The following is a 24949-nucleotide window of genomic DNA, read 5'->3' as shown; positions in this document are numbered from 1 at the left end:
CAATATTCTCTGATAGCAAAAGAAATGTCATTATTATACATGCTAAAACCCATGTTGTTAAAAGTATGTAATCTGGTTATATCTTCCAAATAATACAAGAGCAAACCAAATCACCTCATGGTTGCTGTTGATCACTAACAATGCTTTATCTAGCTTGTGAGGCACAGAACGACATTTGACAACTTCTATCTCACTTGCCCCACCCATACCACTTCTGCTGCCTTTGGAAATTCAACCAGAGGAATGTCAAAGGTCAAACATTAACAATATGTTTTGGATTACCGGTATATCACATATAAATTGTGCCAGTGTTTTTTTCTACTATAAATTAAGCCTCCTGCACATCTTAATCTCTCTCAATCTTTCTCTATGTCAATTTGATCACTAGAGAATTTCAATGAATGACACGATACCTCATCACAAAAGAGGAAGAGAGATTGAGATGGGAGGGAGGGAGAGATAGAGTGCTTCATTCAGTTCACAAACTCCAAAACACTTTATTCTTTTCTCTTCATGAGTTTGTTGAAGTACAAGAAGTAATTTTTCATAGTATTTATTACTTTTTGTTGCTTTTGATCATCTGGTGTCTATTTACATAGTAGGAATAAAGTAGAATCATGTGTGGTTCCTATGTACACGGTTATACCAATTGGCCGGTCAGTGTGTCTGTGACATTTACAGTCCTGTTTGTCACAACGACACACAAATATCAAGTCCATTTAACTGTCTAGGCTCTAACAGCAAAGTACAAGAGGAGGGGCGACACCAATCCACACTTGCAGCCCCAGAATGTAGATCTGTTCAACAAATTAAATATCCTCTTCAAACAATTGCAAGGCAGTCATTAAACTTTTCAAATGCTAAAAGCAAACAGCCACAGAGAACAGTGGCGAGTGTTGCTCAGTCTCATGGTTGCAGGCTCTCCTGGTCCGGATGGATACTGCAGCGCCTCCTCAGTCTCTGTCTTCACCTCTACTCCACTTCTGTACAGTCATCAAGTCACAGCAAGAGAAAGATGAAGGCAACTACAACGAATCAGCTCCCACTGCCTGCTTGGAACGAAAGCTCTTGCTCCCTTTTACTTAGATCAAGTACTGTCTTCATTTTGATGTAGAGAAACAAGCACTTCTGGATTAATTCAGAGTGGATATGTGTATGTGTGTTTGCCTTGCAAATGTCCTTGTTTCTGTTCTGGCTCAATAAAATATATTTTTGGCAACAATGAAGAGCTTTCTGAGAGACTTTTTCAGGTAACAATAGTGTATTATATCCCATCTCTACATCTAACTACCCCTATCAAATGATAACGTGAAAAAGACCATTGGATGGTAAGAAAGAGAAATTATATGAAATATAAAATAATATCCCAATCTCGGGAGGCAGGTCTGAAGAGAAACTACAAAAAAACTTTAACAAAGTTTTAAAGTTTTGAAATAACTGAAGGTAAAGAGGGTGGATTGGTACATTCAGAGTGCTGAACTTGGCCTTAGGGTACCAAAAAAACTGGGAAGGACTGGGGTTAGACAGAGTCGATGAACACCTCTGAAAAACACCCATAATTCATCTCCAGAGGGCAGGGGAGGATTGACGGCAAAGGCTGCTTCTGTAGAGTCAGCCACGACTCCCCCAGAAGGTCAATCTGTTTGCTCATATGTTAGTTAAATAAAAGTCAAGAGAAAGAAAGGCAACCAAACAATCAGAAAGAGGAGACACGAGAATGAGACGGACTAAAAGGAGGCTCTGGTCATCACATTAGTCCCCAGCTTCCTCCTTCAGGCTCCAGTCACAGGCTGGTGACCAGCTGCATCTGTCCATCTCCCTCATTGTGGACAGGCTCCTGAGCCTGGTGTCCCTCCCCACTTGGTCTCCGGGGTGGAGCCTGGTAGAAGGTCTGCATTGGGGCCCCACGAGAGCCCAGGGCCGGCCTCCCAGAGCTGTAGTACAGCTCCTCAGGGGGCTGAGCTGAACGGGGAACCACTTCCAGAGGCTCGGGACTGCTGTCAGGGTAGGGCGAGTCTCGCAGTTTGGTGATGCTGGTGTACAGGGAGTCATGAGCAGGGGAGTCTGGCACCCTGTTGCCTCCATGGCCACCACCACTCTGACCACTGTGGCCACTGTGGCCAAGGCTCTCTGTGAGGTCAGCCGTATAGCTCTCCGACTCCTCTGGATCGCTCTGATAAAGGACTGACTGGGCACGCTGCAACAGCAGAGGTTCCTCCAGAGCTTTATAAAGCAGCTCTACATCCTGCGGCGTTCGCTGTCGTCCTTCTGTCAGAAACTCCTCATCCTCATCCATGCTCACAGATGGCTCTGGCCTGGTCATAGTTGTTCCCCTACCAACCCCACCGTGAGGATGTCCGCTGGCCAGGCTGCCATACACTCTGTCCTCTACATCACCTGCACCTCCTCCACCTCCTCCACCTCCCCCAACAACACCACTTCTCAGGTTGTTGTGCACAAGCTCAGAGATGATCATTTTCTCAAAGGCTGCAGCATCAGAGAGGTTTCGTCGGATCCCTCCACTCCCCAGGGACTCTGAGCAGCGGGGATTGAACACAGGTGAAGGAGTGTCTCCACTACCTAGGAAGTCACAGCTGCCCCCACCTCCACCAGATGGGCCACTGCGCATGGAGTAGCTATTGTTGAAGTTACCATTCAAGGGAAGAGTCTCCATTCCACAAGGGTCACGGGGCTTAGCCATTGTAGTCTCTGGACCAAAAACAGACAAGAAAGTTTCCACATTATTTTCATATAGTAAGATTTCACATGGCGGTAAGAAAGGAAAATGTTCATTACACTAACTTGGGTCACGGAAGGTTCCTGAATATCCATGAGAAAGGCATGTTGAAAGAGTAAACAAAATACACAGTAAGTAAATGTTTTTTATTGCTGCAACATGATATTTCAAAGTTATCACTGTTATCAAATACCCTTATCTGTCAGCTCATTTTCCCTAATCTTTCTCATATTCAGTCAGATCTTAGCATGCAGTGACGCATTATCACTGATTTATTTGAACTTAGTCCAGTTTGTGTGACATCGCATTCCATCAACATTTACAGAGCATCTAAATTGCAGAGAATTATTCAGAAAATTAATTTACTTCTGCCAGTGAAATTCAAATGAATACATAATTCACACAAATCTTTTTGGAGTAGCAGTAATATTCATTTTTGAATTCCCCTTGACACAACAATAATGTTGTGGGTGTTTTTTTTTCTTTACCAAATTGTCTACACAGAAATGAAAAAGCCACAGCTGCCTAGATATTGAGAGTGTTCATTTTGAAATTTTAATGTGTAGTTTGACTTTAATCAACGTTCTTCTTCGGTGGTGGTGTGGGTAATTAGACATTCTAATGAAGCACTCTCACTTTCCTCGACCACTCCCTTCTAAAAATTACTTGGCTGCCAGGCCCGTGGCCATCAGGCTTGACGTATTGTGTGGAGAGGCTTTAAAATATTTAACAGAAACGCTGCCTTAAATTTCAGTCCTCCAACACTAAGCCTGATACTCTGCAGAAGCAAACAGAGCCAGCAACCAGCCACACACAGACCCTTAGCTCTCATTTAACACTGAATATTAGTACTGTAGTGGAGCAATTAACAAAATATGTCTAAATCTGCAGTTTTAGGCATGCAAAAACTGGAGTGGGAGCACAGCAGCACTTACTGTGAGCACACACCTGTCTGACCCACATCCAGATGGCCTCTCCCTTGCCACAGAGCTGTCTAATCCCTTTCTATGGCCGTCATGATTGAAGCCAACTATTTTTGCTGCTTGGAAACAGGAAAACCATCCTCGGGATTTTTGGCAATCACAGCTGTAGCTAAACTTCTAATAAATTTGTGGCTGTTCTCATAAAGATTCAAGATCTGACCAGATGGCTGGTTAGGCTGTAGGCACTGTCTGGCTCTGTTCTGCTCAGCCTAGTGAATCCGTCTGACAGCTACACAGTCAAGAAAAAAAAAGAAAATAGACACACACAAACACACACCCAAGTACATGCTCAACAGCAGCAAGTGTGCATATACCATGTCAAACTACTGACAGAGTAACAGAAGAAGGACAGCAAGATGGGTTCATATTCCACGTACACACATGTGTTGACAAGACTGCACACACAGACTGAGGTGTTTATGAGGAGCTAACCGGTAGAATTGAAGACACCAGGTGAGGGCGGGGTGAAACTTTCAGCCAGCAGAGTGTTGTAAGGAGAGGTACCAGTACGAGTCTGTAACACCGGGTTCGTCAGAAGGTGGTTGCCCATGGTCGCTGCAAAACGCACAAACATTTAAGAAATGATCATAACCATAAACATTATCATAAACTTGCCTCAAATGTATGCAACATAAGCGCAGAAACAAAGCACACAATAAGTTTAACATTCTGAAATTCACTCTCTAATAACATGGAATAATGAAAATATTTACTGTTTATTCAGATGGGGTTATTTTTGCTATGCCATTTCTTTATGGAGTAATGGATTTCACAGTGTTTCCCTCAGTGTTTACGCCTGCTGATGGTAACCTTTGAGCAAGAATACAATTGCAGTGGAAGGGTGCTGTTTGGAGCATTGCTATTCTTCTTCCTTCTTTTACTTGCTTCTTTTTTTCTTTTTCTTTTTTTTTGCTCTTTTGGCTCCAGACAATGTAGTCAGATGGAGAGAACAGTAATGCATGCCATTATGTAGTCTAAGGGAGCAGTCATGGAAACAACAGTTAATTTCACAGTGAAATGTGAATGCCACTACAAGACAAATATAATTCAAAGAAATGGCACACTGAGAATGTTGTATAATGCCCATGTATGGCTCCAGCCCGAGGCAACGCGAACAGAAATGCCACGAAATTAAAAATAGGACAGCATGACGGAGTGTCGTCCAAGGCAAAGTGCAACCTTCAGGTCCCCTGCCTACCGTTTATCACACAGCAAGAGCGTAGGGAATTCTAAAAAAGTAAAATATGCACCCATACACAGCTATTTATTTGTCATTTCCCTTCCTCTTACACTTCCTCTGTCCATCTTTCTGGCATGCCAAACAAGTCCCTCTCCTCTCATTCTCTGGCTTGCTTTGCTGTGTCGACTCAACCACATTTTCTCAGTTCCTCATGCCAGAAATTTTTTCAGATACCACCAAATTAGTTGGGATTAGTTTCTGTGTCTACCTCATGGGAATATCTTGCAGAAAATTAAAGAAACTAGCTCTATGTGTAGAGAAAAGTAGGACAAGGGGAAGCATGGGAGGCTGTGTGTGTGTGTGTGTGTGTGTGCATGTACTGCACACCTTCTCTTGTGGACAGATTACTATTGTCAGGAAGAAACTGTGGTTCATAAAGAAGTGAAGTGGGGAAATCAAAGAGATCTAAGATGGTAGTGATAACAATGCAGCATCTCTCCTCCAGACTCTGCCTTTTTAATTATTTCTCCATGATAGCGCCTCACTCTGTACCTATCTCCGCTCTTCCTTTCTTCTTTCACTTTCTGCCAAACTTCTCTGAGTTTCGGTGAATATAAAGGCTTCACAGCAGAAGTTGTTTGTGTTTGACAGCACACCGTGAAGTGATGCACACATCTCCTTCTGGCCTGGTGATCGCTCTATCGTGACGAAAAAGCCCCGGAAACTGACCCAGCCCACCGCACACGGACATGGATACACACCTCTCATCCATCCAGCTCACTCACAGCACACCTCTTCCTCACCCCCTGCCTTGCTCCTGTCTCTCTCCTCAATTAGAATAATTACCCCCTGTTCGCTCACACGCTAATCAGTTCATTAAAAACAAAATGGATGAAATTAGCATAGGGAGTGATGGTTGATTTAGCAACTGCCTCTGTGTCATGATCAGCACCCCGCCAAACCCAATCTGGAACCCAAGCCAACCTTGGTCGTCTCAGTGTCACTGATTGCCGCAGCAGCAACACCGCCAGTTATGAGGCTGAGATAATCAGTGACACATACATTTTTCATGTCCTTATGCTCTAAAATCATAGTGCACTGCTTTTCAAGCATTTTTTTTCCCAGCGATGTCAACAGACACCTTTATGATATAGTGTTAAGGAGAATTCTGAACTGATTAGCTTTGTTGGAGAACATATTCTTAACAGTAAAAACACCAGAATTCATGTATTTGTCTTAAAACAAAAAGACATAATTACACATAGTGTGATGCTGATTATTTGGATGAATTTAACTGCAAAGGTACTGTCAATCACAAAAGTAAAATTAAATTAAATTAAACATAAAGCAAATGTATCTTTTTGTCTTAGAAAACAAAATTTTCATTGGAACTGGCGATGAAACAGTTTCTAATTGTAAAGAAAAGTTTTTATCAATTATACTCTAAATGTAGCCAAGTAGCCTCACAGTCTCTTTTGAAAAAGCCTAATCACACATAAATTTGCTTAATTACAATAGCAGAAGCTGAGCGGAAAGATTTATTTCACTTACACCTACGTCTACACACATATTAACTGAACAAAGCAGCTGAATTCCAGATATTTCTGTTGCTGCTAAGTGCTTTTACTGATTAGTAGCTGCTGCTATTCTGCAAAATTAAATTCACCACCCAAGAGCCAGCCTTCAACCGTTATGTTGTTTAGTTTAAGCTACTACTTCTGGTAACTTCTATTTGCTCTTTGGCCCATTAGCAGCAATGCAAATTACATCATTTGTTAACCTTCTGTTAACAGTAACATCAGGAATATGACCACACATTTCATCATCCTCTATCATGTAATATGTTCATGTTTAATGCTGAATTACAAGGTTTTGCCTTGGTCTTTTGCTCAGTTGTGTAAGTATTTATGAGCATATCAAATTTTTGTAAGCATTTTAGTTTGAATAATTTATTGGAGCTGAGAAAGAGGGAGGTCTCACCACGATTGAGTGTCGGGGTGCTGTTGATGTCTCCTGCCATGAAGGAAGATTCTGTCTGCTTTCGAACCGTGTCGTTCCACATCCTACGGATCCGACTCTGGAGGAAGGCGCAGAGTGCAGTGAGTGGCAGCAAACACACAAAAAGTTAAATATAGAAACACAGCGGGTAGACTTTGTAACACAGTAGGGCAGCTGTAATCAAACTGTGGAGCTCACTCTAATCCACAAAGAACAATAGACAAACATGGCAGACAAAAGAGACTGACGCGTCGGGTGAAGAGGCACACAACTTTGCAATCACGAGGCGGGTTAATAAGCCTGTGATGTGTTAGACACGATTGCAGTTGTCGATACAATTTTTTCATGTTATTACAATGTGGGAAATCTTGTTTGTTCCTTGTGAAGACTAATTGGCAATGTTTGTACATGTGCGTCTGTACGAATGCACATGTAAAAACGTATGTACAGTGTTTCTGGATGTTTTGTACTGTATACGGCTTGCATCTATATATAGTACATGTTATTCCAACGAATAAGAGTATGCTGTGTGATTACATGTGAGTTCCAGTATAATCATCTGATGAACAGATCATACTGTAAATCGGTATGTAATGCACTTCCAGTCGGCTGTGCAACTGAGAAAAATTGTATTACTGTTGTTTTATTTGCTGTACTGTAGGCTGAGAAGCAAGTTAAATAAGTAAATTCAAGTGCTCTGGAATAATAGTACTAGGTGAGTCATTTGTATTGATTTGTAATCAAACTCCCACACATACAGTCATTTTGTACTTCAGCATCTTACATAACAGACCTTTATAGAAATGTCCCTATATTTTAGCGATTTCATTTTGTTTTGACAGTGTTCTAAAAAAAAAAGTCACATACTGTCAAGAGTGTCATTTGATTCAGAAAATTGATTTTTCATTTCATTCCACTGAAACAAGCTGATAAGTACAAGTAATATCTCCTTGTCGCACAGACAGATTTACTTCTTATATGTTCTAAGAAAAACACAATTTGAAACTGAGAGGTGGCCTCATTGGTGCCTAAACATGCGTCTGTGTGACTTCTTGCATGCCGTTCTTTTATGTGTGTGTCTGCCCTGCACCTGTCTGTGGGCTGCTGCATGGCGAGCTTGGCTGCCGCTGTAGTAGCGATTGTTGGCACGCAAGCCTGAGTTCTTCAAGGAACCGTGAGAGCTGTTGTTGGAAGTGCGGCTGCAACAGTAGGAGTGGCGCAGACATTTACTGTACTCCTTATGGACCTGTAAAAAAGAATAAAACCAACGGAAGATGTTTTAAGAGTCACTCATAAACACAAACACTTCGTTTCAATAGGTTGAACTCATTGTGAAGCAACAGAGCTTTTTATCTCACAGCAACAGTAAAATGTACCCATTGTGATGTTACTAAACACGTATACTGAATATCAATTACACATCATCCATTCATGCAGTTAGCATTTCTTTTGATAATTCATAATATATTCCCAAGATAAAGTATTTCTTCACAGACTAGCCTTGTATTGTTACCTTCTTCTGCAGGGCACAGTGGAAGATGAAGATGAACATGCCCTGGAAGGCGTTGAAGGTGGTGAACAGATAGGCCATGATAACTGTATTCTCGTTGATAAAGAGGAGGCCAAAAGCCCATGTTAGCCCAAGCAGGAACAGCAGGGCAATGGCCCCGAGAGCCCACGATCTGATGGCAGTGAACAAAGAAATGTTACTATGTTATAATATGGTATACTTGGATTCTATCTGACAGTGTCTTTTATTCAAAATCACAGTGTGTGTGTGTGTATTCAAATAATTTCAACTCACTTTATGTTATCCAAGCGACTAGAGTCAGGCTTGAGTGCTGAGGAGTTGCGGATCATCTTGTGTAGAGTGATCATCAGGAAAATTAGGTTGAGCTAAGAACAAAGGACAAGAGAGTTAACAAATGTACACAGATAGTCACAGTCTTGACTAGAAATACTGACTTTTCAATAACCTCAAAAAGAAAGTATACTGCTAAAAAACTTTTGGTTTGACTGAGTGATCTCAAACTTAGGAGGGGAATAATGCTGTTTAATAGGAAAACTAATACCATGATAACAAATGAGACGGGTCCAATGAAGCTCCAGATGAAGTAGTTATCCACTCGCAGCCAGCATCTGGGGTGGCACAGCGGAGATGAGAGTGTTATACACAACTAAGCCCATGAACAAACATACACACACACACACACACACACAGTAGTGAACCACGTGCACATACATGCACAAAACTGGCAGGCATGCGCACACTACTTCCCTGTCTCAGTGGATTATCTTATGAAGGCTAATCATCAGGCTTCAGCTAAGTGTGTTCAGAGAACCCAGTCTGTGGGGAGGCGCAAGAGCCATTCACACAGCACTGCATATTACATTTCCAGCTGGGGGAATAACATAATCCTACTTCGCAATCTGCAGGTGCAAAAGGCCTGTCTTCACACGTACGCTTTCTTGGTCCCATAGCTCCTGTAGTCTATGGCTGCAGAGATGCCCACCACCAGTGCGGGGAAGCAGTAGCCGCACAGATAGTAGTATTTTTTGCGTGAGTACTCGCTCTCAAAGACCTCCACGAGCATGAGATAGAGCTGCACACCCTCCAGACACATCCAGGAGAAGGCAGCCAAGAAGAAGAAATGCAGAAGGCCAGCAAAGATGGGACAGGCAATCTGAATGAGACAGCCAGGGAGAGCAGAGAAAAGAGGAGGAAGGAAATATCAAGATAAAGGAGGAGAAACAGTGAAGATTACAGCATAAAACCAAGTGTGAATCAGGAGAGGACAGAACAGAATCACTATTAGATAATGGAACAAACCATTAACAGAAAAAAATGAAAAGCTGCCCTCTGGGTGACTGGTTCTGTGCCCAATATTGGGAGGTAATTCATTACTCGGTGCGGTAACTGCTTTATAGAAGAAACTTAATGACACACTGCCTCAATTTCAGTTTCCCAGTCATTCAATAGAAAAAAAAGGCACTAGTGTTTTACTTCAAATGTAATTTTCAAGTTAGAATAAATAACAGCCACCTTGATCTTGTCACTCACTTTCATTCAGGGTACAGGCAGGTAAGTTGATTTTTAAAGGAGGCACATATTAAAAACTGTAATACATAGCCACTTCACTCTACAAAAGAGCTGTGAAATCTTCTTTAATTTCCAAGAAAACAAGCAGTTCATGAGAAAAAGTGAAAAAATGTAATCAGGCAGATTTGTTTTGGTACAAACTCACGTGGTATTCTGTCTTGTCAATGCCGATGAGGAATAGCAGCTCAGCGATGAAGAGGTTGATGCACAGGTTCTTGTGGATTGTGTTGCGGTCAGTCTGCAGGCCTCTCAGGAAGCAAAAAGTGGAGATGCAGATGGCTAGACACACTAGGGAGATGACAATGCCTACCCAGGTGATCACAAAAAGGATCAGTTCGTGCATTCGGCCCTGGCATTGAGGTTTGAAAAGTAAGACGAAAAAAAAGGATGGTAGGGGGAGTTGAGAGGAGCAGGGGGAAAATGCAGATAAAAACAAAAAAATCAGCATCAGACAAACAGGATATAGTGGGAGAAGAATAATGGAGTGGGAGATAAGCGGCAGAAACAAAAGGAGGATGGATGGAAAAGGGGGAGGGGAGAGAAAGAGCCAAATTGCCTTATTTAATATTTGTAAATATATGCAAGGAGCTAAAGTGTGAAGACAAGAGACAAGACATCCTGAAAAAAATACATGACATTTAAATTCATGTGAATGTCAGCTAGAAGTAGTGGGACATAAATTTGTAAGCCGGTGCCTCCCTGAATGTCGGAGTGAAAGGAGAAAAAGAGAAAATTCAAAACAAAGAGCTTGTCAGCCTTGAGAGGGAACATTATTGTGCATGTGTGTGAGGGTGTGTGACTAAGAGTGAGCGAACGCTAATGCGCACATGAATTAATGTCTGCATAAATTACCCAGCTTCCATTTTAAATGTGTGTCTGCCACGCCCTTGTTTACTTACATCGGATTCATGGTGAGCCATAAGCACAGCGAAGTTGGTGAGGTGGCTGCAGGAGCAGGTGGTGTGTGTGCTGTTAGTATCTAAAAGCCTGCAGCCCTGCGATGACCACTGGCCCGTCATGGAGCGCTCAGAGTAGTTCCAAAAGGAACAGTTTGGAGTGTAAAAATTGTCCGTCTGCAGCGAAAACAGACAAACAAAAAAAGAAAACAGAGAAAATATAAAGAAAAATAGTGATGGAAGTTCATGAGCCAGAAATAAAAGTCATACAATTTTTAAACAGACTACCTCTAGATGTTTGAGTGTGAAGATAACTGGCTGAGTGAGAAACACTCTGCTGGACTCTTTGTTGATGGAGGCAGCAATTACATGGGAGTTGACTGCCAGGCGCTTCTTCTCAAGATTCGGCCCCTCCATTTCCATTTTCACTGTGGCGTTCTCAGTGGACAGGAAGGATCCCAAGTTTTTATACAGAATGAACACCACCTTTACTTGTCCTACAAAGAGAACAGCAACACTGAAAGATTAGGTGAAAACAATAGCAAGAGTAAGAATCAAAAACAAAGGGTTAAAGTGTTAAAAGGCAGATGTTACAATAATAACATTATATAATAGTAAACTAGAAATGAGAAGGCAAAGGGGGAGAAGGAAGAAGGAAAATACAGAAATAAGGGTATAATATGGTAACAGCAGCAGCAGTGGCAAAGACAGAGAGCAGAGAGTGACAGGGTGAGTGAAAGGGAGACAAAGGGAGGGAGTTAGTGAAGGTTAGAATGATGGTAAGGACCGTTTCATTTTGACTGGTGGAAGACAGCGAGATTTAATGTGGAGGGCAATGGAACATTCATCCCTCAAGCATTCACAGATCTCTTATTATTCCGTATGAATATTTCATGTGCGTTTGTTTCAATCATTCTAATCTCGTTCTCACTGCAGAGCCGAGCACAGGCAGAAAACAGGAGAGGGTAGGGATGAGGGACCCTGGAAGGAGGAGGGGAGCGAAGGAGGATGACAGAAGGGAGGGGGGCGCTGGAAACAAGAGAGATGGGAGAGGGGGATAAGATGGTGGAAAGTCTAAGTGAGGGAATGGGGAAGGGAGAAGAGAGGGAGTGCTGAGATTGCTCTGTCAGACTGGGGCCGATTGTAATCTACACGCCTCTCCAGCTATTCTATTAAGACTGCTGTTAAGAAACCATCAAGAAAAGAAATTGTCTCAGCGCTTTTGTTAATCTGATTAGCCTATTATTATGAACCAATAACTTAGTCAACTGCATGCAGATTGTTTTAAGCTTGCATGAAAATGCAAATGGAAACATAAGCAAGTGGGCTTCACACGACAGAGCAATTTTTCAGTCCTATGGGTAAGAAAGTGAGAGGTAAGAGCTCCCGACCATTGCGGCTGTACTGTTTGATAGTGGAGGCTGAAAGCTGGATGGTGCTGTCACTGGCATAATTCTGTGGAAAGGACAGGTCCTGCAGCTCCATCTCTGTGTTGACAACATGCACCTCAAGATCTGATGGTGGAAACACAGCAAGCAGATTTATTTAAAGAGTTCTGCTGTCAAAGGTGCAAAAAACCCAGGAGAAAATAAGAGCTATAATCTGGAAGCACAGTTTTACTCACAGAGGCCTAAACTGTAGTTCATCCATAATTTAAAGCTTTAATGCTGCTTTCTTACCAACGCTGGGGGCTCGGTCAGAGAAGCGATTCCCGTACATGTTGTTAGCCAGCAGAAAAGCTCCTTTTTCCAGGACATCCAATAGCATGGTGGCAGTGTGAGCCTGCTCTGTGCTGTTCATATCCTGCCATGACTCCAGAGCCTCAGGACGGAGTAAGTTGTCCACTGTCTGCACCACAGCCTGCAACATGCAGAAGACGAATAATTAATTTTAGTTTAAATAGAACTATCGAGTGAAAGAATAGCTCATATGTGGTTTCAGCTATGATGTGAATATTTAATAAAGGTAATTGCTCTGAATAATAATAATAACTATATAAGTTAATAATAACTTTTTAAAAGCCTTTCTGAGTAGGTATTCTGCAAGATTTTGCTCCAATTTAAGCTGATCGGACATGAAGTGATCAAAATGTAAATATAAAGTGCAGTGTATTCATACAACACAAGACAACATGTTTAATAATGGGACAATTATTACCTATTGGTTTTGTGTCATTTAAAATCCCCCCCTGAGTAAGCTCAATTCTGGATGACTAATTATTAGAAACTGGCTCATTAACACTGCTCCAAACAGCCTGTTCTTGGTTCTCAGGAAGTGCTGTTAGCTACTAATTAACCATCATTAATTATCAGTTAGTTCCTGATTTGTGCATCACTGTCTTCGTAATGATTCATTTTGTGTACCGCATTGCAAAATGCAAACATATTCAATGAGCCATTCAAAGTGCAAAGTCTACTATAATTACAATTTCCTTGAAACTCACTAACATCCTGAACAGCATTTATTATTATGCTACTATCCTATATGAGACATATTACCATTCTATTTCACACTTACAATTCATTTAATGGCAATTTTGATGGTTGTATCAGCTATTCAATTTATTGGAGCAGCCTGCTTGATGAATCATGTAATTCTCCTGCTCAGGCCTCTCAAAATGAAGGATTGACTGCTGTGCGGAATAAAAACCATTGCTATTAAGAAAATGAATGAGCATCAGAATGCACTCTGAGCGCTACAGAAGAAAAAGACAGGAGGTGTATCTAGTTTATCCTTGGATAAACCTTTCAGCATGTGCAAGGTAGCTTAGTAAGCGACAAAAAATAATGGCCCAGTGATATTCTACACAGCAGACTTTGCATTCATCTTGCACCAAGTGAGATCACAAGATGTTGGGTCATATTACAGTATGATGCAGAGAGGTCAAGACACATAAAACACTGTGTGCTGCTGAGTGCCACATTTTGTTATTACAAAGATCTATACACAAGGCCTTTTCATGATATTAGATTAGAGCTCTCAGAGCCACAGATATTGCACAAATATTGAAAAAGCACAGGAGGGTGTCATAACACAAACTGTTGCTTTTCATACTATAGTCAAATTAGATTTTCTCAGAGCGACAGATATTGTATCTTATGTGCAACACAATGAGGCTAAGGCCAATATTATGCATTTTCTGTAAGGTCTATCACAGTGAGAAAAAAATATGTGATTATGTTGCCAACAGATGACTTTTTCATTAGCTGAAACACTATTTAAAATATAGAATATGCACTGTTCAACATGAGCAATAGAAAAACTAGATATCAGCTTTCACTGAACTGAACATTTAGAAACTGTACATGGTGTCTGACAGGAATAATTTAAAATCTTGCTCAAGGTGCCTTCAGCACAAGGTACAAGTTCTATAGGTGATGAATCCAAAGGCAGAATCAATCATAATACTGAGCTAAAAGAAACTCATCCACAAACCTCGTCTGTTCAATCATAAGTTATTTTAAGTCACAGAGCAGTACCACCCCAGAAATAAAAAGCAGGCAGACAAAAGAAAAAAGCTACCTGGATATACGCCCGACAGGTCCGCTCTCGTTTCTGGAACTGAAAGGGAGAAAACAAAACTGGAAATTTAAACTGGTCCTTGCATGTGCACTAAGGGCAAATATACACTCATCAGAAATTCCTTCTACCTTATTGTAGTTTCGTCCAGCTGACTCTTTATTTCCGGGCCTCAGGGCCTGAAGCTGAGCATCCAGGATATCCAGCAGCTGCTCAATGAGTCGGACGGAAGAACTGACATCTCCAGCTTGGATACGACCCCTCGTGTGGTTCACCAACTCACCCGCTATATTGGCAGCATTCTCCCCACTCTTTATCTACACATAACACACATAAATGCACATGCTTGTTTCCATGAGGGTTCAAACACAAGGAAAAATAACTAACCAACTTCTATGTGATCCCATGTGCACTGCCATCACAAGGAAACACATAAGTTGTGTTAACAATGAAAAAACACTTCATATGTTGTTTGTTGAAGACTGCCTTCTTTATTAGGCCATTTTGCATCGTTGTGGACAGAGAAGGACCTTGTAGAACACATCATGAAGTTTTTATTATCCCTTGCTCTGTTGAATGCAAATTGTAGCCTTAGCAAACACATTGCAATTGATTTTTGCCAAAAGCAGAGCATATAATGGACTCCATCAATGATGCTTTTCAGGGTGATGCTACTTAACCTTCCAGGCATATGCACACAATTAAAAAAAGAAAACTGGTCAATGGTGTGCATGGCTACATGATTAAAATGTTCTTAGACTGTAATCTAGATGGACAATCTGGATAAGTTGATGTTGTGCTGTTTAAAAATGTAAACACTTCAACTAAGTGATAAAAAACAAAAAAAAATTAATTCTAATGCAGTGAGCAGTGAGACCATAGACCTTATTTTTACTAATAATTTAGCCAAGCTGTATTCTAACTATATTTGTGAAAAGATAGAGTTAATTAAACATCAAGAGCAGATGCCTTCTAACAGAGGGTCAGTTGAAATTAGTCTATATTTTAATCACGACAGCCTAAGAGATATGTTAATGTCCTATTGGAGGTGGACAGGGATGCTGTCCAGGGCAGGAGGGCAGAGAAAAGGCTCCAGGTCTCACCTTCTGGGCCACCTGGTTGACCCACGGGGAGGTGCAGTTACTCAGGTCAGGACCCCGTGGGTTCCACATGACCTGATCTGCCAAGCACTGGAATGAAGCAATACCTGGAGAAAAGCAGAGAAAGAGGAAACAGGGCAGGGGCAATGAAGAGATATTAAGCATTAGGTGTCTGCAATTAAGGGGGGAAGTGTGAAGGAGAGGACCGAACATAAAAAGAGTGATAGTTTGAACCAAGAAAATGAAATTAATTAAATGAAATGAATTTTAAAATGCAATACTCAAAGTGTTTGAAGATAAGAAGGGTAAAATGAGGAGGAAAGTAGAGTAAAAGTCTGAGAGCAAATGAGCCGGAAATGAAAAAGGTTAAATAACATGTTGGGCATTGAGTTCTGGAGGGAAGAGAAACGATGGTGGAGACACTGTATGCTCACATTTCACGTAAGATTTATTCTCTGCACACAGTCACATGAAATAAGACATCAGGTATGATCCCTCACTGTCAAATAAAAACACCTGAAGGGAAGCGCTTTCCGCCGAACCTCATTTCCAGTTGCGTTTTTCTGTTCAGTTATGAGGGTTCAGAGAAAGGACACCATGCATGGATAAAACCAGAGAGGAGCCTATCTGAAGTTGCTAACATAAATATCCAACATCAAGTCACGATGATGAGGCAGAAAAAAGAGGATGGAGTCCTCGGAGGACTGAGGGGAAAGAATATCGGAAGAGCAGAGATGACAGAGACAATGGAGTAGTCATAGAGGGATGACAGACGTTATGGCTTTACGTTTCATCTCCCTTTTTCACTCTCCCACTGATTTTTTTCTTCTCTCCTCCACTTTTCTTTATATTCTCCTCTGTCAACCACAGAATAGGCTTGAGAGCTCTGCCAAGACGAACCAATTAAGGCAGCTGCTAATTTAACCCAGAGACATCATAAAGAAACAGTAAAAAAGATTGGAGAGGAAGATGGTAGGAAATGTCTTTTTTCTGTGACTAGAGAGAGCCTTTTTTTTAAGGCTGGATGTTTAGGAGTATGGCAGGTAGCATGAAAGGAGGTAAAGCCTGTGTTGTTTAGCCTTTCATTTCATTATTTGCCACTTTCAATTAGCTCTGTTTCTGTGGGAGAGGAGCCTTTCATTTGTGGAGGATGAGCTTTTATCTGTGAGTCCTCGGAGACTGTGCCCACTAGTGGGACCAACACAGGGACAGAAGACAACAGCGGAAAAAACAAGTAGGAGAGCACAAACATACTGATCACTTGGGCACATGCATGGATATATTACAAATACCCACATGCAAGGAGCATATGCAGTGTGAAGATATTTGAGCAGAAAAAATGCAGTTGTTTTGTGATATTAACATTCAGAGTTTTTCACCTAAAGATCCTTTGGGACATGGGCGGTCCACTGTTTCTCCTTGCTGGGTGCTGGGCCACTGGACACCCCGGACCAGCCTAGCCTCACAGACTTGCTGTTCTGGGTCTTGAGGAGGGCGGGGAGGCCGGCGGGTGACAGGCACTGTGGCTGTGATTGGACGCAGGTCAGGATGCTTGTTGATGGAGCCAATTGGGCGAGAGGTGGGGGCCAGAGGGTGGGTAGTAGAGGGGCTGGCACTGGAAGTGAATGGCTTTGCTGGAGGAGTGGTGGTTACTTGGGTGGTGGTCAGAGGGCCTGAAGCCCAAAAGTAATTTGAAGAGACAGAAGGAGAGAAAAATAGTAACTTGGAGACTTTCAAAGGAGATAAAAGATTTGTTAGAAACCAAATTGTAAAAAATAAATAAAAAAAAAGAGATCATGAGAATGAAGGACACATACATGTGAAAGTAAGATGGCTCTAAGAAGCTGAGTTCAAAAGTTAGTTTCATAATAATTGGGATGACAAACACTTTTCTGAGGCTCTCAAAGCACACTCTCTAGAGAGAGGAGGAGAAAGATTGGGGGAGATGGAGAGAAAGGATCATCACAAGTTAGGGATGAATCCATAATTTATCAAATGTATCAGAGAAGTCACCATCACTAACAACCAAATGTACTGCAAAGATAAAAGCAACACATCACAACTACAAAATCTTAACAGATCAAACGCAGAGTCAGCACACAACACTGTGAGTGCTGCTGCCTGTCTGTCTCTGCCTTGTCTCTCTCGGGGCCTAATCTCAGCTTCATGCAAGTCTTTATGCGACTCAGATTTACAGTACATCCAAACCGCTGATGGACCGCTGAAATGCACTGCCGCGCTCCCATTTCATCCTTTCCCTTATCATTTCGGAATGACTTTTATATTATCCATGGCACAGTGAAGTTGATATGAAGCACTACAGTAGTCATACCTAAGAGGCTGCTCTATATGGTAACTATGATTGGAGATAATTATTTGATATCTGAAGCATCCAAATGTCAAGTGAACACATTCTGCATGGATTGTCTGAAGTGTTCTCTGTGTTACAGCAAAGTAAATTACCATTTCTCAATATCACTGAAAATAGTGCTTTAACAATTAAGTAAACTCTATCACAGACTAAACTAAAGATCCTCCTTCATAATTCTAACTTTAATGCATATCAAATAATCAAAAGAGAAATGTACCCATTAAAGGTTTATCAGATATATTTATATATTCATTATTTCAATGAGATATCCAAACTTTCATTTACTTTATTATTGCAAAATATTCCAAGAGATAAATGTGCAAACAGAAAGTATGTTCACTAAACATATTTTGTTTCCATGTGCTTTCAGTAGGATCTTTCCTTACCAGTGGTGGGGTCTGGTGGTCCAAACTCCAACGGGTAGCGCAGCACATTATAATTGTTCCACACATAAAGCTGGTTGTCTCGAGGATTGTAGTCCACAGAGGAAATGTACTGATAGGGGTTGGGGAAAGGGATGTTGACAGGTTCCTCACGTGCATGGTTGGTATTATAGGCATACATCACCAGGTCACCACCTGCCTCGCTGTCATCATCCTGGTACACAGAGCGCACTGCGTAAAGCACCCCACAGGCCATGAAGGCATTGGACGCCATTCTCTTGTCGAAACTGGTCTCCCAGGTGCCTTCAAAGCGCAGGGTATAAGGATTCACCTGTGGACAATGACACAATGGACACTGTGTTTATTAGAAACATGTTTCTGATACTGAAATAAAAATCGTTCAGCTGTGCAGTGATGGATTACATCATATCACATGAGATTTCTGAGTGAGCAGTGTAAAGTGATTCGACTTTATATTACAGAGGATGAATTGCATAATATGCTTAAAAATACCCCCTTTTTTTTTAACATGATGGGATTTCAAATAAGGCCTAACATTTCTCAGATTTTGTTAATATTTTGCTTTTTCTTGGCCAGCAACATCCCTTCATCTCATCTGAGTGCATTTTTGTACTCTAATATATTAAGTTATTTGATCTTTTGAATGAACAGTCAGATGAAATTATTACATAATCTATTCCTGCATATGTAATCCATATCTCATCCCCTGCTGTGCACCACTGCTCTCCCACCTGGCTGACCACCAGTCGTCCGTTGTTGGATTCGGTGGCATAAATCACCCAGAGGCCACTTTCATCCACAGCCAGGTCAATGTCCGACTTCCCTCCCCAGCGATAGGGCGAGGTGTCATGATAGTTGGCATTTGTGACAATGGCTTCACCGCTCTTGATACGTGTGCGTAGGTCATACTTGACTATGTTTCGTGTGCGTTCTTTGTTGTAAAACACTGCACCATCGTACACAACAAACCCTGTGCCATCCACTCTGTTAGGCAACCTGTTGAGAAAAAATAAAGATGAACAAATTATTAAATCATGACTGCATGACACAGTTAGCATTCAGCTATCATCTACCATATCGATATCAAAATTGAGTTTATCAATACAGCAGGTGATACCATTTGATCATCTAGGACAGTTGGAGGCGCACTCACTTGTAGGTGGTAGTTGCTCTGTTCTGTTTAAAGTCTTCCCAGGAGGCGTACTCATACAGCATGTCAGTGCGGTAGGGAGTCCAGGGCATGACGTACAGACGGTCCCCAGACTGCAGTGGGTCCTTACACCATGCCCCTGCCTGGTGCTCTGCCTCCTGCTGAGAGCTGGGCACCTGCACTCGCAGCAGTGTCCCCGGGCACACAAATACTGAAGCAGAGAGGAGGTTTTGCAGCAGTGAGACAGAGAGAGAGGGGGGGGTAAAACATGAAAACAATGCATTGCAAAAATGACTTACTATGAAGATGGCAGGGAAGGAAGAGAGAGGAAATGGGAAAAAGTCAAAGACCATAGCATATAGAACAGGAGAAAGAAACATGGTGAGGGCTGAAGAAAGATCTGAGTAGATAAAAGTCAGTTTAGAAATGAAAAGGAGACAGTATACAAGATTGGGAGTAAGGGGGAAATGGGAGTGAGGTGAGGTACATTATCAGATTTAAAATGAAGGAACATATAAAAGCTAATTTGTAGAACTTGAGCATTGTGTTCGGAAAACGTTTGAATATGATAAATGGGAGATTTCTGGCTGCCGCCACGGCTTAGATGTAGTCGCTAATCTAATTTATCTTGGCCTACTTTTTATTTGATTGTGCATTTTCTTTTTCAAAGGCCTCTGCCTCTTTGCTCTGGCACTGGGTGGTAAAACAGTAATTTTGGAGCTTGTTTTATTAGGACTTAAATTCGGTTCTCAGTCAAGAGTAATGCCTCAAAGAAAAAAGCATTCTGGGGTAAAGATGCAGGGTTGGCTGGACTTGCCTTTCCTCTGCAACTGACATTCATCTCCACACGCACAAATATAGAGACAGACGACACTCCTTATTCCACACAGACACATATGAACACACATAAACAAGTGGAAACCCTAACACACAATCCATACACATACACACACCCACAGGGCCTCTATTTTAGCTGGGTGGCAGTCATACACAAGGGACTGGTGTAAATTGGCTGTCTGATGCTTTTTGTCCCCACATGATAGGGAGACTGCCACGGGACAAACAGCCATGTTAGGTAATGTATGAGGAAAGTTGCGGGTATCCTCACCAGTCTGACATCACAGACGCCCTAGCGATAAAGATCAGGTGCTAGAGAGTAAGAGAATTGGAAGCACTACTGAATAAAACAGCTTAGTGCAAGTTAATTTACGTGACTCTTCAGTTTGGGGTTGAGACTGAACCAGACACCTGCTGGCCACCTCACGTCTGAATGCATTTTTAAACTAATTAGACGCTGCAGAGACATTTGGACACAGACAGTACACATCGATTCACATACAGACACAGACTGTTGACATTCACATAAGGACAGTACACAACCATCCAGGCATACATACCCTGTCACAAAGCTACTGTTTGAGTGATGGATCAGTCTGAGCTCAAACTGTCTTGAATATTGCATGAAATCTCGTAGAGGAGGTGAATCCCAAAAGAGAGATGGAGGAGTAAATTCAGACCTGCGGAAATCCAGCTTTTTCTTTTTTGCTTTCTGTTATGCTAGCGCTGATAGTGGTTGGTGATCTGTGCTGCTGGGCCTCTAAGGAATCAGCCTGTTCTGTCTGAGGGGTCCAGCAGGGATTGAGACTGGCAGCCAAACAGGAATCTAATCACTCAGGCACAAACAAACAGTGAATACAGACTCTTCACTAGGAGGAGGCTTGTCATGCTCCACTGTCGAAGCAAAATGTTTGCTTGAACGCATTGACGCCTGAAGTGTTTGCTTTGCAAATATGACTGTGGGAAGCTGAAATATGCAAAATAATGTTAAATATTTAAAACAAAAGCAGTAAAGGACATTTTTTTTTTAAATCAGAAGGCTATGAGTAGAACATCCACATAAAACAGCCAACACAAGTAGGACACTCCTTTAAAAGTACAATGGTACTGTAAATAGCTAAATAAACAGCATGCAGAAAGGCTTTCCATGTAGGTGACCCATAAACAAAACCAGAACCACTGTGCCTCAAGGTAAAATAAAGGACAAAGAAAAGCAAACATGCAAGCTTATTATGTACTGACACATGATGGATAACCCTCAGTACTTTGTATGCAAGCATTCATCACTGTTTCAACAATACAGCTAAATTGATACATATCAGAGTACAGTAGTGGGCAGAGTAAATCTGCGATGGTTAATGAAACTGTGACACTTGTAGTCACTTATCTAATAAAACATATGACATTGAAAAAAAATCATACAGCAAAACCACGATTAAATGAGGGCAAGCTTTTTTATCTGTATAAGAGAAAACCAACATCTGCAGTGTGGTTCCATTTAACCTGAGGCTGATGGAAATGGCTGAATTTGATTACAAAGAATGTCACAAAATTCAAAACTTAATGTGACATTAATGGATTTATGCTGTTAACTTGAATGTATGACGTTATATTCGTTGAAGGTACAGACTGACCTTTGTTTGTTAAACCAAAACTGCAGTTTTTGTTTTATATTGCATGAACACATTTTTTGTATTGAATGGAATAGAATTTGTGCCCACATACCCACATTAGTAGTAGCACTTGTCATACACAGAGTTCAGATTAAGGCCACTGATGGGACAGTAATAAAAGTTTGGGACTACAGCATGAATGGAGGATGGCTAAAGTGATGATGTCATGTCAAGTTTGACTGGACATAACATATAGCTAAAATACAGACATGAAAAAAAACAATATTTTATGGTTTTATAATGGTTGATATCATCTGCAATACAATATACTCTAAAGAAATTGTGCTCGACTCGACTTCCTAAAACAAATATTTTTGTGATTCAGTTAATTTTTATGTCAAACCTTTCAGTCATCTTGTAAATTGGCAGCAGTCCGTATTCTTTTAGACTCATCAGTAACACTCGAGTCAGAGACTAACTGCCATCCTCTGACTTCTTCTTCCATGATCCTGCCTGTCTTCCCTCCTCTCCTATACAATCAATGTGCATCGGTTTATTCTAATAAATCGCTTGTCTTATGGGCCTGGTGTCAAATGGGCTCATCAACAGCAACTAAGCAGTACACATGGGCCTTGAGACACACACATTCAGATTCTTACTCACACACTCACATGCCAAACAGAAACAGTGGCCACGCTTCACACCCTGCAAAGCTTGCCTAAGGGGCTTCATTAAGTACGACCTGCGCTCCGCAGCTTTCTCGGCTCCTTTCCTGTTTATCAGCTCTTTCTGTCTTTTCTTTACTTGGCCTCTCTCTCTTGTAACTGTGAAGGGTGTAGCAGCGGGAAGCCGAAGCTGCCAAGCCCTAGCTGTAGAGTCTGTAGTACAAGAGGCTATTATGACCACAGTATGAATGAGGTATTAGGCATTAGGCATTAAGCATTAGGCATAAGTCTTGAGATTAGGCATTATCCTAGTCTGGCTAGAGCAGGTTAGCTGTAGTAGAGCCATCATGGATTACATGAGATAGATAGATTAATTGATTAATTCCTGTTTGGGTGCGGACAGAAATCTTGGAGTCATAACCATTGCAGCAAAGTTACCGAGCAGCACAGACACAACAATTTTTTTTACCCTAAACTAGCCAGATGGCTAATGAAACTTACCTTATCAGGGATTAAAACCCAGGCTGTGGCTATCATACTCTAGCCTGCCAATTACTGCCACACATACTGAGAAATACCGCTGTAATAATTGACTATTTATCTCTATAATCCCTTTCCCAGGCTCAGGTCAGCTGTTACTTGTCAATATGAGGCTGCAGTATAAAGTGATGAAAGCTCCAGAACTTTCTTGAAAATAACAGCAAAAACCTCCCAATTCGTGCCGAGCACCAATTTGTTATCGACTGGTAAACGTGAATGCTGACAGCTTTGGGATAAATTTAGACTTTTCATTTTGGTTGCTGTCTGCAAATCAGGCTGTTTTTATGTTTGATGTGACAGCATCATGATGACGGTTAGTGCTCCACTTTGATTATCTAAACACTGCCTGCCAATGGTTGTTGAAGTCCTACGTGGTGTTTCTGCATTTTTTTGGGTTTTCTTTTTGTTTGTTTGTTGTTTTGTGTTTTTTTGGTACCAACAAGGGTCTGAGGGTTTTGCTGGCCACATCTTTGCCCAGTCCAGTCCACAGTCATGTTGGGCTCACAGAACTGACTGCTGAGAGCATGCTGCTCTAATTGAATCCCCCACCTGTTATTGGCAGGTGCAGAAAACATTCAGCAGGGGGCAGAATAGAGCATGGCATTCTAACCTCTATCCATTCTAGACAGTTAATGGGTGTTAGGGGGAAATATATGTGCCTTGGTGCTTCGGGAATCTCCCAATGTTATGTTGGTGTAGTTTTTCACAGATTAGTTTGTGTAGGTGTATTTTACTGTGTACATATGTGAGTGTGCATTTGTGTGTGTGTGTGTGGCATGCATGTTGGCAGAAATAGAGAAGCAGAAATAGAGAAGAAAGTGTGAAAGGGACGTGAACGTGTTCTGTTGTGTGCGAACAAGAGGAGAAAGAGGAGTGAAGTAAGAAAGAGCAAATAGGTTATTTCCTGTGAAATCAGAATTAGGAGTGAGTTAATTTGCTGAGGAGTGACAAGTAGTGATAGAAAGAAGGAAAGAGAAGGGAGGAGCTCCCATTGTGTTTCCGCTTCCTTTTAGACTATATTTGGTCAGGTCTTGGGAGTAAAAACACAATACAACACTAACAGCCACACACAAACATACACACGTAGGACAAACATTTTTAGACAAGGCATGCAGGTGCACACTGTTCAGATGGTGGAAGAGGCAAGTACCAATGTGACATCTTTATCAACCCAAACATTCACCCCAGATAATACCTTTCACTGAGACCAAAAGCAGACAACAGCAAGAGATAGCAACCATTCAAATCAAAGTTTTATCTACATCGGTGTGAAGCTGACACTGAGTGACAGGGAAGTTGATCAGGACATGGTTGCAGAGGCTACAGAAAGCATACAGTATGTGAAACAGGAGCCTACACTGTACTGACGGACTAATGCTTGAGAGGTGAGGTAACAGCATGGCTGTAACAGTTGCCGATCTCAGCACCGCCCTGAGTGTCTCTAATCCCTCCCATTCACATCTCCCACAGATACTGTCTAAACACAATGCTCCTGGAACCAGCTGCTGTGTTTTATATTCATAACCACCTGCTTCACTCAGTCACATCTCTGTTCTTTGACTTTAACATTGCAGTGACTTCTACATACAGTCAATCCTTGCACTCTTCCCTATCTCCTTGTGCTGCTTAAAAAGGTGTCTGCGCTGCCTTGGTCATGTGACTGTGCTTGTGTGTGGTGGGTCATTCCTAATGAGGGGATGCTGACTGACTCATCGTCTCTATAGCAACTGCTTTTTCTCTCTTTTACCATTCACAGCCATTCTTTGTATTTTTCTGTCACACAATGCTTAAGGTTTTCACTTATTCCCTCTCACTTTTTCAAATGACTTATAGAGTGTCGCTTATACAGTACACGG

At 41.6% G+C, this 24949-nt stretch overlaps 1 protein-coding gene across 1 annotated transcript in view; it reads right to left on the bottom strand.

The window, feature by feature from the left end:
* Positions 1-537: 537 nt before the first annotated feature.
* adgrl1a (adhesion G protein-coupled receptor L1a) overlaps positions 538-24949 on the bottom strand; it is an 86901-nt gene continuing 62489 nt past the window's right edge. Inside the window, exons 5-25 of the mRNA XM_072369483.1 lie at positions 19442-19649; positions 19020-19284; positions 18271-18598; positions 16893-17186; positions 15517-15620; positions 14545-14730; positions 14417-14455; positions 12574-12754; positions 12286-12408; positions 11183-11391; positions 10898-11071; positions 10144-10347; positions 9362-9582; positions 8971-9037; positions 8703-8794; positions 8412-8580; positions 7989-8144; positions 6881-6977; positions 4153-4275; positions 2803-2820; positions 538-2709 (exon numbers count right to left, since the gene is read on the bottom strand). Of these exons, the coding sequence (XP_072225584.1) occupies positions 1784-2709; positions 2803-2820; positions 4153-4275; positions 6881-6977; positions 7989-8144; positions 8412-8580; positions 8703-8794; positions 8971-9037; positions 9362-9582; positions 10144-10347; positions 10898-11071; positions 11183-11391; positions 12286-12408; positions 12574-12754; positions 14417-14455; positions 14545-14730; positions 15517-15620; positions 16893-17186; positions 18271-18598; positions 19020-19284; positions 19442-19649 (4184 nt within the window). The 3' untranslated portion in view covers positions 538-1783. The remainder of the gene's footprint in view (positions 2710-2802; positions 2821-4152; positions 4276-6880; positions 6978-7988; positions 8145-8411; positions 8581-8702; positions 8795-8970; positions 9038-9361; positions 9583-10143; positions 10348-10897; positions 11072-11182; positions 11392-12285; positions 12409-12573; positions 12755-14416; positions 14456-14544; positions 14731-15516; positions 15621-16892; positions 17187-18270; positions 18599-19019; positions 19285-19441; positions 19650-24949) is intronic.

This window comes from Leuresthes tenuis, unplaced genomic scaffold (assembly GCF_036924035.1).
Source record: "Leuresthes tenuis unplaced genomic scaffold, fLeuTen1.0.hap1 SCAF_17, whole genome shotgun sequence".
Taxonomy (NCBI): domain Eukaryota; kingdom Metazoa; phylum Chordata; class Actinopteri; order Atheriniformes; family Atherinopsidae; genus Leuresthes; species Leuresthes tenuis.
Note: the sequence above shows the minus strand (reverse complement) of the source record. Positions and strands in the feature narration are given on the sequence as shown.